Source organism: Nasonia vitripennis, chromosome 3 (genome assembly GCF_009193385.2).
Source record: "Nasonia vitripennis strain AsymCx chromosome 3, Nvit_psr_1.1, whole genome shotgun sequence".
Taxonomy (NCBI): Eukaryota; Metazoa; Arthropoda; class Insecta; order Hymenoptera; family Pteromalidae; genus Nasonia; species Nasonia vitripennis.
Genome location: NC_045759.1, coordinates 14285820 through 14299638, shown reverse-complemented (window position 1 = coordinate 14299638; position 13819 = coordinate 14285820). Strand labels below are relative to the sequence as shown.

At 40.8% G+C, this 13819-nt stretch overlaps 1 protein-coding gene across 2 annotated transcripts; it reads right to left on the bottom strand.

Moving 5' to 3' along the window:
- Positions 1 to 1434: 1434 nt before the first annotated feature.
- Positions 1435 to 13799, bottom strand: LOC100117832 (ski oncogene). 2 transcript variants are annotated; one of them, XR_004227271.2, is made up of 6 exons: positions 11653 to 12080; positions 10470 to 11240; positions 8488 to 8726; positions 7722 to 8170; positions 6915 to 7133; positions 1435 to 6752 (listed from the first exon to the last, which is right to left on the bottom strand). XR_004227271.2 is itself a non-coding variant. In XM_008206346.4 (6 exons), exons 1-6 carry the CDS (start codon positions 11989 to 11991, stop codon positions 6564 to 6566), a joined length of 2202 nt encoding a protein of 733 aa, XP_008204568.1. In that variant the 5' UTR covers positions 11992 to 13799; the 3' UTR covers positions 1435 to 6563. The 2 variants fall into 2 exon arrangements, 1 of the variants encoding a protein (XP_008204568.1); XM_008206346.4 differs by having other exon boundaries at positions 7726 to 8170; positions 11653 to 13799.
- Positions 13800 to 13819: the final 20 nt, after the last annotated feature.

Sequence of the window (13819 nt, the reverse complement as noted above, 5' to 3'; positions counted from 1 at the left end):
AAATATCGGCTCACCGCTAGTTGGCAACACTGGGGCCATATTCTCTAACTGCGTCATGTTAAGCGAGAGCGACGCCATCTTCTGGATTTCCAGGTGAAGCTTCCATGATTTCCCAAACAGCTGTTTGAAATTTTGAAATGCTTAGAGTAAAATGTGTGACCTTTACAATGTCGAAAGAAAACGCTTTTTTTCTCTTAAAAGCATAGGTGATAAATAACTAGACAGTTAATGATATTGCGTACCTACTATAAGTGCGCAATATGTTGAGTATTACTTATTCTTATAAATATAATTACAGTGATATTAATAAAGTTATATTATATCAGAAATTAAATATGTATGTGTAGTTATTTGTTTATTATTATGTACAATTTATTTTTAGTCACATGTTTATAAAATTTTATAAAAACTTATAAACATGTGACTAAAAATAAATTTTTTTTTTTTTTGTGCAACATCTTTACTACCCAATTCACTTATACTTGTTCTATCACTATTTCTCTCTCACGCAGCATTATTATTGTATATATTATAAATTCTACAATAATAATGCTTACTTGGAAAATAATCACTTTTTTTGAAGCGATCACAGCTGCAGATAAATGTTTTGCTCCTCAAACTGTTTTGGTTAGATTACAGCTCTAGACCCATGTTTTCTAATATCAGAATCTTTCGGAATTTTATGTAAAGCTACTCCAATATCCGATGATTTTCTGGTGCAATTTGGCGCGTGACACTTATGAACTTTCATGTTGTTCACATTTTTTGGTTCAGAAAAACGTATCCATTTCTAAAAGGGAGATTGCGATAGTATTTCGAATTGAAGCTCTTACAGAGCCAATTCAGACCGTTATCAAAAAATTTCATTGGTGGGTACAGTGGAAATAGGGAGCAACTTAGCGGGAACAAATTAGCGGCACGCGCGCTAAGCCAATTTCTAGTAAATAATAAAATGCTATATTTTTACCATTCAAACGGCCAAAAGGGAGATCGTGGAGGGTTCACCTGCAAATCCGCTATAGGGGCGCTGCTCTCACTTAACATGACGATATTCGTGTGAACTGTTTTGGTGTGTTGCTTGTGTCGAGTACTACACAGTTAACACAGTTAGAAAATACGGCTCCTGGTACAGCATCATACAGAAATTCAACTGAAAACTACAATTTTCATTACCATTCAGTGGTAGTTACCATCTGGGATAATATTATACCTTTCACAGCTTCGATGGCTTACCGCCAGAGGTGCCACTTTTGCTTGAACTTGCATAATAGAGCATAGACGTGTAAATCGTTGTTCACCTAACCTTCCCTGATCTCGGTCAACTTTACGTCCCATGGCGGGCTTTCTTAATATTCGAAGTTATTTTACAGCAAAATACATTAATGTAATATAATAAGGGACTTACACAGGAAAAATAATATAAAAATTGAAGACTATTTTTTCACTTTGCACTTTGTATTTAATGACACTCATGTTCTTTAACAATATAGTTTATAACTAATTCATCAAACGACTTCTCTAACGAATCTATGCCATTCGACCAATCCTAGAACTTAAATGTAAAATAGTCAAAGCGACGCTCTCTCGTTACTCTTGTCATGATTTTTTTTTCATGAGTTTGTTCTTAATGACGAGGTTAATGATTATTGAGCATTTTACGATGAGAAAATAAACTATTGAACATATTATTATTATATGTATATGAAGAATTTTGGCATCGCTTTTAAACCAACGATATACAGTGCTGCATGTAACAACTGTAATAATCAAGTGACTATACAAAAATTTTAACTCGATACTACACGAGACTTTCTGAATCTGAAGAAAGTTACCCAGTATTCACTCGAAGTACACATAATTTGTAAATCATCAGATGCATTCTTAATTAATCCTTATTCAGACTTCTGTAAACTGTAAATTACTATAATTTGTCCTTTATAATTATAGCTATTTTTATAAAGTGCGACTTTTCACCTCAATGAAACGATAATGAAAAAAGTGCTGAGGAAATTTAAAAACTCTGTTGACAATATAATTAAACAAACATTTCTCTCCGCCTTTTAAGTGTTAATAATGACCGGTTATGTTTAATTAAGAATATATCATTATATTTGCACTAGATATTTCGTTTGCATATTAAGCGTACGCTTTTGTTACAATATTATGCGGTTAATGAGACTTTCATCACAATTTCTTTATTTTTATATCTAGGCTTCGTATGCCAATTGCAGGTACTAATCGTTTAAGTGTTCAAAGGAAGTCAATTTCCTCGATTAAATAGCGCAGAATCGTTAAAAATATGCACAGCGCTAACGCAAAAAAATAAATAAATAAAGGAAAATAAAATGCGTAACATGGTATGAGAAAATTGGTCGACAAATGGTATTATTGAAATGCAAAAGTTTATACATAATTCACAAAAAGTTAGTTTCAAAAAAAGTTCCAAGAATCCATCGCCAGGACGCTTTGCTACTCGTTTTTCGTTAACGTTTTCTGAGTTCTTATTTGCCGCGTCTTTCTACCTTTTAAATTTTGAACCGCGTTTTCATAAAATTCACAATAAAGATACTAACTACGCCTCGTTTTTCTTCGGAAGCCTAATAAAAATTTGACGCGACTTTTTTTGTAATTGGTCAAAAAACTTTGACGCGCGTGATTTTCGTCATATTGGAGGAACCAATTAATACTTTGCATTTGTCGACAAATATTCTGTAAAATGTTTCTTATGAACATTCATTACGGTTCTGGCGCTATTTATAAAAAATCCGTCTCGAGTCGACGCAACAAACAAAAGTAGACCGAATTCGAATTAATTTATCCTCCCTTTTCTTTGACATTATGTATATATGTACAAATTATTATGAGGTTTTCGGACATGTGCCTCGCAAAGTTTTCAATTACTTGACTTAAATAAGCTATACAAATAAAACGTCGCAAGTATTACTTTTGTAGAGACATTTGAGGACAGACGTTTCTTGTCTACTCGTCACATTCCAAAATTTAATAATTTTTTTCTAAAGATGCTTTTTATTGCTCCAAAGTGTAAAATTTCAGAAAGAATTGATTTTCGTTGAAAAATTCAGATTCAAAGAAAGTTGCGCGAAACGTCGATCTTTAAATGCTTCTCAAAGTCATGGCAGTCGGGCGATTACAAGAAAAACAATTTTTTCAAATTGGTTATGTATACTTAATAGGTATGAGACCTCGAAAGTCCATACGAAAAACGAAGTAGTACATAAGATATAGACTGCAATTGTTACATTATTTTGCGTGTTCCGTAGATAAATATAATATAACCGAGTATGTGTGTATGAAAAAGTAACTTAGGTGGGAATTCTTATAATATTATTGTAATATTATAAATCGTACATCGCTTACTTAATTTTCCTGCTTTTACACAGAACGTAATAATGAGCAGTATGCATCTCGCTCGCTACATCGTTACTTATTATGTCCAGGTTTCTCTACAAAGATTGCTTTGAAAATCTATCATTATAACCATCGTATATGCCCATTCCTTTTTGCTTGGCGTCTCGATCGTTTAGAACAGGTTTAAAAAGAGTAGAAATATAAAATATAGATATTGCGTGTTTATGTGTAGGTGTGAATGACAATGTTGACTTTGGTATAAAGATTCTGGAAACAGAGCCCACTGTTCCAGACGGACAAACAATAAAATGCAGGAAAGAATAAAACTAGCAGTCGACGTTCACCAAGAAATCTACCGAGAAACATTTTCATGAGTTCGTGGGTATGTCGTATATAATATTCACGAAAACATAGGTACATGTTTTGATACGCAATGAGAGATCTTCGAAGCAGTCTACTACCGCACTTGCATATATGTTGGTGTGTGTTAAAATACACAAACGAGTATTATAAACCATCTTCTCCTTCGTACTTTTATGTAAATATAAATATGTACGACTTACAAAGTCTATAATATTATCGGTTAATCGCTACATATTCAATCGCTTCTTCTATTAGAATATAGTATAAGGTTTGACTCGATTCAATTTCGGACAGGCGGGTCGCGGGGGTGAGAGAGGACGAGGGTAGATTCTTTTCTATCTGTTATATATACCAATTTTTCATTAATAAATATATTTCAACGAATGAGAGATGATTCGAGGCATCTAACCGACGTCAATCAAACACTGATATCTCTACGTTAAAATCGAGCATTGACTATGTTGTTGTACTCGTGTTTTTCTTTTCTGTTTAAGTCTCGAAACTGGAAGAACAATCGGTACGCGTAACGTTTCTTCAGAAGAAACTTCGAGAAAATCCAGACGATCTTTCATTGATATGAAATTCATCTATTTTACTAATTTACGCGACGTTTTAAGATTAATTTTTCTTTGCAAATGGACATCTCACACGCCAAGCAGATTTTACTTGGTCCAACTGCTTGGGTATTCAATATTTTAAATAAATTTTCTATCGTACAAAATATTTCATAAAATGCGTACATATATTACAATTATTTATGTTTTATCAGTTTAACGGTTTTTTTTTTTATACATTTATGTTTTCGTAAATTGTAGATTTATCTAGTGTGAAATGAACGGTGTGAATAAAAAAAGATGTAGTGTAAAACTGAGACTTTTTTTATTAAAATAATGATGGCGAGAATAAACAAAAAAAATTATTTTCGTGTCGTATAGGAAAAGTCGCTTACATTCGATTCGACAAACTCGGAGGAGGATACGTCTTATTCTGCGTATCGTGAAATTCGTAAGAGCGCATCATCGGGAGCCATATAAACGATTATTCGATAAAATTGGCGGAGTTCGAGAATATAAGGTCAACCAGGCAAAAAACTTCGCTCGCTCGTACGCACACGCTATATTGCATGGACATATACATAACTACGCACACACACATAACCTTTAAACCGCGCAAGTCTTGTTTGCAACTCGAAGAAACCAATCGGTTATCTTTCGAGTGCACGCTTTATCGGCACGAAGCAGCAGCCACCAATGAACAGGCACTTCACCGGATTCCTACATATACGAGACCGCGATGTTGAGCCGCGATTATTGCCCGGAGATGATTACGCGTGCGAGAGGTCAACGACGCCGACGATATAAAAGATTCTTTTCTTTCTAACAGCGGCACGCATTTTCTCTCGGAGCCTCGTTTCTTTTTCTATGTGTTGAGAGCCGATTCTTCCGCGGCACGGCAAAAAAGCCACGGAGCTTCTTATCACTCAATTGATAAGGGCGCGAAGTCTCAGCCTGTTTATACAAAATAAGAGCAGCTCTTAATAAAATGTTAAACTGCGCTTCGTCGCCAAACGCCCAAACAATTATGCGATGTACAAGTATGCATGAATAACCCGCTGGATAATGCTACATTCCTTTTTTATAATTATTATTCGCGTGACACAATCTTTTGTTTCATCGTTATTATTATACTTATTATTATGTATAACTATTATTATATATTTTTTTCAGACGAGTCGCTGGAAAAAAATTCATTCGTGTTCGATTCAAATTCGAACTCGTACCTAGCGTAACGACATAGCACCTAGGGTTTTTGTACTTTTTATTTGTAATAATTCGCGTATTATCGTTATTGTTACTTCTTATTTGTAATATTTAATATAAATTTATGACGAGAGAAGAGTGTTTATATACAAATATGCAATTATGATATTATTTCCCGTTTTCACATAAAATTTCATTGGAAAGCAACAATAAATCTTCGCTGTATCGATTACTTAATTGGATCCATTGCAAGTTCGTTACAAAATAAAGTAATGAAAAACAGAACAGAAAAAAGTTTGAAACAACGAAATTGAATAAACAATATCGCAATGCATAAAGTTAATTTATGTACGAGGCGTTATGTGTTTTTCCGCTTCTTTTCCCCGATGCATGAACATATGTTTGTCCCCTTATCGTCGCTACATTAAGTTCTATTTTTCTCCCAATATATTACAATATCTACATTTAATCGAAACAAAAACTGCCGATAAAGTTTGCTTACAATAAAAAAACTGTGAAGTAACTGTAACCATGCCAAGTAAATATTCTCTGCTTTGTCATATACAGCCAATATAGTTTACTTCATTAAAAAATTTTTTAGTTTAATTTCAATGAGTCCGGATGAAAATCATTGAATTTCAATAAAATAAATAACGCACTCGTTATTAAGAATAAAGTATCACTTTTTAAATCACATCTTCCGAAAAAGTATATATGCTAATTGAAATACTATGATTTTCATTTCATGAAAAACGGACACACTAAAAAAACCAGAGTCCCAAAATTGTTTTTGTACAGGAGTTGTCTGACTAACTGTACTTACAAGAAAAAATTTAACCAAGAAAGAATTTAATTCATACTTTAATTACAGAAAAAGTAGAATATTTATTATAATAACAGTTATTACGATTGGACTCGAGTTTTTTTCGGTACAAAATATTCTTCAAAAAAATAGAAAGAGAAATTAATCATCGCGGTAGTTCTTTGCATTCAGTGCTTAATGTTCTTTGCTGTTAAAAACGACAATTTCGGGAAAACCAGCAAAGAAAAGGAAGCACTTATCCTTAATGTTTAATCATCGGCAGCATCTTCAGTCTCGCCGGCCTGCATTTTGGGGCTGGCGGCCGCGCTACCGCTGTCTTCAGTGCTGGCCTCCTCATTATTTTTTGGACTCTCGGCCTTTTCACTTGTTGCGGCAGTAGCAAGCCCACGCTCGCCACTCTCTGCAGTTTCCGCCCTCTCCTCTTCACTTCTTCGCAGCTAGATACATAACAAATCAAAATTAAATTTTTGTGATCTCAAAAATAATTAGTTAATAAGAAATGATATCTTTTTTTTTAAATTGTAATAACCTCGATTCCAAGTCACATATTTTCGTTTCACAAGAAACACGCTAGTCATGTATTAGATATAATCTCGTACCTGTCGCAGTTGACTTTGAATTTTTGCTAATTTGGAAGTGATTGCAGCTACTTCATCTGCGAGGCGTCTAGTTATGTCGAGAGTATCCTGGGGCGCATTGATCTCGATTAGGCGCTGCTCCAGGTCCCGGCACAATTGACGAGTTGCATTTGCATGTTCGCAGCGCTCTGGTGACGAGCAGTCGCCGTTTTCGATACGGCAGTGTTCTCCAGGCGTCAACTGTAAGCATAACATAAAAAAATCATAAAATTTTGGACACGTAAAATCACATCACTTATAAGTTTCGTTACTTAGATTAAATATTTCTAAGTTTGAATTTGTACACCAAAAGAAACGTTTGAATTTAAATGAATTTTATACATACAAGGCTATCGGTATTCTTGCTATCCATTCTCTGATGCTAGGTTCAATATTTTCTAGGTTGTCACACGAAATTTTATTAGAGATAATAATGCGAGATAAACTATGAAGATCCACCTGCAACGCTTGCTCGTAACACACATTCTTCAGCTTGCTTCTTGCTTCAGCAAGTTTCAAATTCTACCTATGAAGACGCTCTGAGGGAAGGAGACAGCCAGACAGACATACATACACTAACGTCTCTCTCTCTCTCTCTCTCTCTCTCTCTCTCTCTCTCTCTCTCTCTCAAAAATGTAAACATTCAAATTCAAGCCGTTTCACAGTAGTGTACCAATATTTGGATCTCAATAACTATATTGTATTCACTATCGAAAGGTCCGAAAGCATTCCGCTTTCGAGTTTCTCTCGCAAATTAAAAATCAAATAAATTAACAAAATGCTACCCACATACCGTAGACGAGGTGACGTCGGCGTTACTCTCCTCCTCGCTGTGAGTTTCAGGACAAGGTGACGATGGCTTTTCGATTTTCACGCTCACAGTGGGGTCGAAGCTCTGGTCCGCTGCTTTCATCCTCGACTTCTCATTTTGCTCTGGTAGCTGCGCAGCTGTTGATAGAAGCTCGGACACCATCGACACCGGTCCATACGTTGTGGCAGGGTGTCGCCGATGATGTGGCCGGTGCGGATGCAACGAATTGCTAATGATCGATGATCCATTCGGCGGTGTCTGGGGCACGGGAGGTAGAGTCGACGCAGCAGCCGTGGTGAGGGGCGCGAGTGCGACGTTCGGCTGGAAGTGCGGCTCGAAGCGCTCGCATTCCGACATTGGCACCACGCGCTCAGGGTGCTGCAGAACTGGCGGACCTCGCCTCAGATAAGTCGGAACCAATGGTTGCCTGCAGACAAACAACGTTTAATTTTTCCTGGTTTCTTTACTTACACTGATTTGGTTTTTCACTATTCAATATGAAAATTAATTTTACTCTAAAACCGGTTCCATAAACAGCAGAACAAAACATGCACTGCAATTTTTAAAACTGTCAAGTCGCGTACGACTTAAATGATTCTTGTACCGAAGTGCCCTATAGAAGTAGGCACCCGACTATTTATGGAATAATAAGCAGTACTGAACAAAAGTGTTTTTTTTGTAGAATTCTATCATAATAAATTAATAATAACAAAATTCGTGTGTTGATTGCACTCTGTATCTTACCCTTCTCTGTGTTTGCACGATCCAGCGGGATTCCAGGGCCTGAAGGCGGACGCTTCGCGGGCTGCAAACTCGTAGACGGCCCATTGCGTGCGCAGGTAGGGGTCGTTGACGGCAGCCGCCGCCCAGGCCGGATGGAACACCCCGAGGCCGTTGCCATTGTAAAGGCCGCTGCTGATGAAGTCCTCTCTACCAAAGTCTTTTTTGAAATGTTTCGTCGGCTTCTCCGACTCCTGCTGCATCTGAAATTATAAATTTGCGCTTGTTATCGCTACGAGCTTTTGCTTCCTTTGGGTAAATATTTAAAAGATAGAATTTTTCTCGGATGTGTCTTTTTTTTGCTTTTCCCCGAGAGGAAGCTTTTTAATAGATAGACTCTATTTTTAGATTAAATAGATAGTCGATAGCTATAGAAAGTTTTTTTTTCAAAGTCCATAACGATTAGGTACGCGAGTAGAAAGCTTTTTCATCTACTCGAAATTTTGAAAAAATGTAACCTCTTTGAAATGATTTTGCTTGCTATCTAAACCTAAGATAATTTTTATCGACAGAATTATTAGATAAAGTATCAATTCTATGTACGGTATTTGTAATAAACAATAGCCATTCTTCACTTATTCCGTGTGTAAATGTGTATTCACACTGTAAGGACAAAACCGAAACGAAATAAGCAATTGATTCACGATTGTACGCGATTTTGTAATAAATTACAATATCCATGAGTTTTATATAATAAAGAAATTGTTCGTTTTTCAATTTGTTTTATTTTATCGCAAGCCAAACACTGTTTTTGCGATAGTTAACTTTGTATACAACCAAATGAGCGTTTCACTCGCACATTAATCATTTAATGTTTTGTTTAAAATTCGCAAAACAAAAACTGATGATTACTTGCACAAAAGCAATAAAGGAGACTGGTTACGAATTTAATCGCAATGCTAAAACAAAATAAGATTCATTCAAAATCACGAGGATCATCAGCGCGTTCGGTAATTTCTTTGAAAAATAATTTGACAATTAAAAAAAAAAATTTATCGCGGCGCTAAATAACGCACATACATACATTTAACTTTCAGCATACTTTTTGAAGCTAAGCTTTTACTTAATTGACGTTATCGCGGAGACAAATATTGATTTAATTTACTCGTCTAAATGCGTATTATTGATATCAGCTCCCAGTCGTTAGCTTGATTAGCTCGACGATTGTACAAGAGCGCGAAAAGAAAAACAAGTAGTACCTTGTTGTTCTATACTAGGCATCGCCATTATAAACGTTCGGACATCGCCGCTTTGCCGACGACGAATTCATCAATCGCTGCTTCGCTGCACTCGCGCGGCGAAACCCTGACCATGGTGCGCGCTTTTCAACTGCCATCGAGAGGTCGGAATACATTTCCCCTCGCGGGTTTCTCACGCGACAGTTAATAAAGAGTAGCGCGCGCTACTATGTAAATCTTTCGGCGTTTAATGTCACACAGTCGAATTAGAATGCCTACCGTTATATCGTGGTTTCACTAAAAATAACTCCCTGTCGCTACGTGTCAGCGCTGATCTATACAATTATTTTGTTATTTTCGAAGGAACCGACTACAGGGTCTATTATTATTCTTACGAGTAATTGTTTACACTATGCTGTTAGGAAGCGCGTTTTCTAAGGTTTACAAATATTTGAAGAAATTCCCTAGTATAAATAACCGATTACAAATATAGCTCAGCTCTCTCGACTTCTTTTTGTCAGAGCGCGTGTATAAGAGCGATCTTTCATCCCTCGTCGCGAGTGCGCAGAAGCAGCGAATTCGAGTGCTCGCAAAAATAAGCGCGGTATTGTATGCAGATTTTATTATTTAATACAGTTGAATAAATAAGCATTCCGAGAGCGCGCGACATTCCCATGCAAAGCATTCGCGCTTTATTTTCGCGGCATGCCGCTGATGCCGTTGGCGGGGCGGTATTCGAAAAGTGAAAAAGCACACAAGCTTATATACCTCGTATTTCCGCTTCGAGTTGGGCAGCAGATGCCGTTTTTTCAGGTCACTGTAGAAGTTGTCGAGCTTGCTGTAGGTCTGCTGAGTGTGTTTCTCCTTTTTCATCGAGAGCAGCAGATAATACCTCCAGTTCGTGGAGTCGAAGCCCCAGTGGCAGGTGCTGTTCTCGAGCGAGCTGTGCACGTGCCTAACGAAGCGCTTAGGCGAGAGTTTCCAACCGCACTCGAGGCACTCAACGCAGGCGGAGTCCTCCGAGACGAAGGCGTCCGCGTCGAAGATGCCCTTGCACTTGCCGAAGCACTCGTGGTACACTTCGAAGCGCGAGAACAAGCTCTTCTCGTGGTCGACGCCGCCGTTGGCCATCTTCTTCTCGCTGGCGAGCAGGCGCTGCTTGTCGCTGCTCGCCAGGTAGGGCTCCTCGGTCCTCTGGAGAAGCGCGCTCACGAGGCGCTCCGCGTCCGTCTGGGTGATGAGGCCGCAGGAGGGTGCGGTGCGCGGCAAGATGCCCGAGCGCTTGAGCTCCTCGAGCTGCTCGCTCGTGCAGTGCGAGCAGTAGATCTGCAGCTCCTCGACGACAGCGTTTATCTGCGAGAGCATGAAGTTGCGCAGCACCGAGTTCAGGATCTGAGGCAGACAGAGCCGGGGCTCGCCGCCCACGACGAAGCACGCGATCCTCTCGCCCTCCAGCACGGTCTCGCAGCGCTCCGAGCAGGACTGGTCCGGCGCCGTGAGGATCGGTATCGGGAACTCCAGCTCGCGCTTTTCGAGTACCTGGCAAGCATAGCAGATTTTACGTGTTATCGCGTTCTTGCTTTCGTTCGTGGAACGTGTAATTCAAGGTCGTTTGATTAATAAGGCGCCAGACGTTCTTTAAAAAAAGTAGTTCATATAATTACAACTTATCTTATCTACTTTCAAAATGGTTATACTAAATAAACGATATTTACTCTTTATCATTGATACCCCTTTATGAGCTCATTTTTCTTTTTTTACTGTCACGTTGCCTATCGCATGTAAGGCAGTAATGTACTTCCAACTTGAAACAGTGTATTAAGGTAAAAAAAATAAGAAGAAATACAGCAAACAGTTAGTTTCATGGAAATCATACCATATGATGAATTATGCGTGATGAAAATTTGCGTGTACATTTAAAAATGCCTGTCATTTAAACAAGCGTAATTACCCTTGGCCTCCAGGGTGGATCATCATCAGAGTCCACAGGTTCTGCTCTCAGTTCTTTGCACGATGCGGCAATTGGTAAAGGAGAATCATCCCTCTTGATCATCCCCTTGGTGGTCTTTTCAGACACAGGTTCCAGGTTGCAGGCCACCCCGCAACCGGGTGGTGAAAATCTGTGAAAATTAGCCTGCTCCTGAAGAAGTCCCTTGCAGTCCATGCCTAGCAGGGCGGAACTAGGACCCTGCAGGCTCTTTGTGGCCGATAGCTGATATGTCTTTAGCACCGACTTGAGCTGCGGAGTGTAGGACTGGGCATTGGTATCGTTAGGCAGTAGCGACTCCATTGTGACTTGCTCTCTAGAGAACTAGAAAACTATAACGAAGTAAAGGAAGACCAGAAACACCAGAATCACTGAACATTTGTCTACAACAGCAACAACAGCACTACTCAGTCGCACGCACAGTTGCACGCATGGTAGTCCAGGTGGAGCAGATTCATCTTCCTGGCACGTATCTCACTGCACTTGTCATGGAACACCACCAATCTGCTCACTATCTAGACTCGCACTGAACCTTCCTCACTGGTCAACTGCACTTGGAGCTGGCAGTTCTAATGGAGGGCCTCCGTCGAGGACCCATTGGCACAGGAAAAAAACTCTCCTCTCTCCTTCTGACGGTCAGTCAGTCTTTTAGCTGGAGCATTAACCTCCACGAGCTCGGATCAAAATTGCAGGGACGAGAAAAAGCCGTGGTCGTCTCAAAGGAAAGCAGCGGCGGCAGCAGAACTCTTTTCTCCTTCTCTCGCTCGCTCGCTCTCTCTCTCTCTCTCTCTCTCTTCTCTCTCTTGAGTGTGTGGGCAGAGAGCAGGCAGGCAGGCAGCAGCCAGCCGTGTCTCGTATATCCTTCCTCTCGTGGCGCGCGTCCTCGAAGGTCGTCGGCGCCGTCTCTCCTTCTCCCTCGTCTCTCTCTCTCTCTCTCTCTCTCTCTCTCTCTCTCTCTCTCTCTCTCTCTCTCTCAGCAGCGGTGAGCCGGGGAAGGAGAAGGAGTTGCGATCGAGCGAAATACAGGTTCGAGAGGCGGCGGCGGTGGCGGCGTGCAGCCGCGGGTCGCTGGCCTGCGCTGCTGCTTCGTTATTGCTCGCTGCCGTTGGCACATGTCGACGTAGCCGTGTGTATGTGTGTCCTTCCTCCTCGTCTGCTCAGCTATGCCGCTGCATCGGGGAACCACATGGAGAGCCAGACTGCAGCGCGCAGGTGACAAGTAGTATGGGTACGAGTATAGCAGAGAGCCGCGAGGATTCACGCGGATGGAACGCAGCGCAGTAGTAGTAGCCGTTCTCTTCTTGCTCTTGCTCCTCTTCTTCTTGAGCTGCTTTTTCTCTCTCCTCGTCGTCGTGCTCGTCTTCTGGCCGATGTTTTGCACGCCTCTTTTGAGTAGCAGTATAGAGAGCGGCGGCGACGACGGCGGCGACGGCGGCAGCAGCAGCAGCAGCAGCAGCAGCAGCAGCCCCTACTCTGCGCGCGAGCGGAGCAAGCTCTCTGTTATTTCTGGTCGTTTTTGCGGGCCGCGCGCGCTGCTCCGATGCTCTCTATAACACTGCACCGGGCCTCTGCGCCGCTTCTGCTGCTGCTCGTCGTTGCACTGAATTATCACATTACGTCGAGCGCGCGAACGGATAGATGCACTGGATTGATGCACTGCAGCGGCGGTCGAGACTCGAGAGCAGAGCAGAGCAGAGCAGAGCAGAGCAGAGCAGAGCAGAGCAGAGCAGAGCAGAGCAGAGCAGAGCAGAGCAGAGCAGAGCAGAGCAGAGCAGAGAGCGGAGCTGAGAGAGATGAAGGGGCCTACTAACTGCTGCTGCACACGCGTTCCCCCTTTTTCAGCGCTCGGCTGCTGCTACTGCACAGAATTGCATACGCGTATATATAGCCCGCCGCACTGCAGACGGGGACACAGTCGCACCGCACACGCACGCAGGGTATGTAGTGGCACACAGTAGTCCCAGCTCTCTGACGTAGGTACAGGTTAGCAGTCCGCGACGTCGGCTGTCTGGTCGCTGCAGCTCGCGTATAACGTATATATATGCACGCGCCGTGCATAGAGCGACAGAGCGCGGCGATGGTGCGTTGTGGTGGCCGAGCGGGCAGGCACTGTCTCCGGCTGGCGCGCGCA

Bases quoted from the DNA above. Each gene is read 5' to 3' on its own strand.
- LOC100117832 (XM_008206346.4), bottom strand. From the start codon at position 11,991: ATGGAGTCGCTACTGCCTAACGATACCAATGCCCAGTCCTACACTCCG. The intron at 8,171-8,487 runs GTAAGATACAGA...GTTTGTCTGCAG, and splicing joins TCGTGCAAACACAGAGAAGG to GCAACCATTGGTTCCGACTT. The intron at 6,753-6,914 runs GTACGAGATTAT...TTATGTATCTAG, and splicing joins TTCAAAGTCAACTGCGACAG to CTGCGAAGAAGTGAAGAGGA.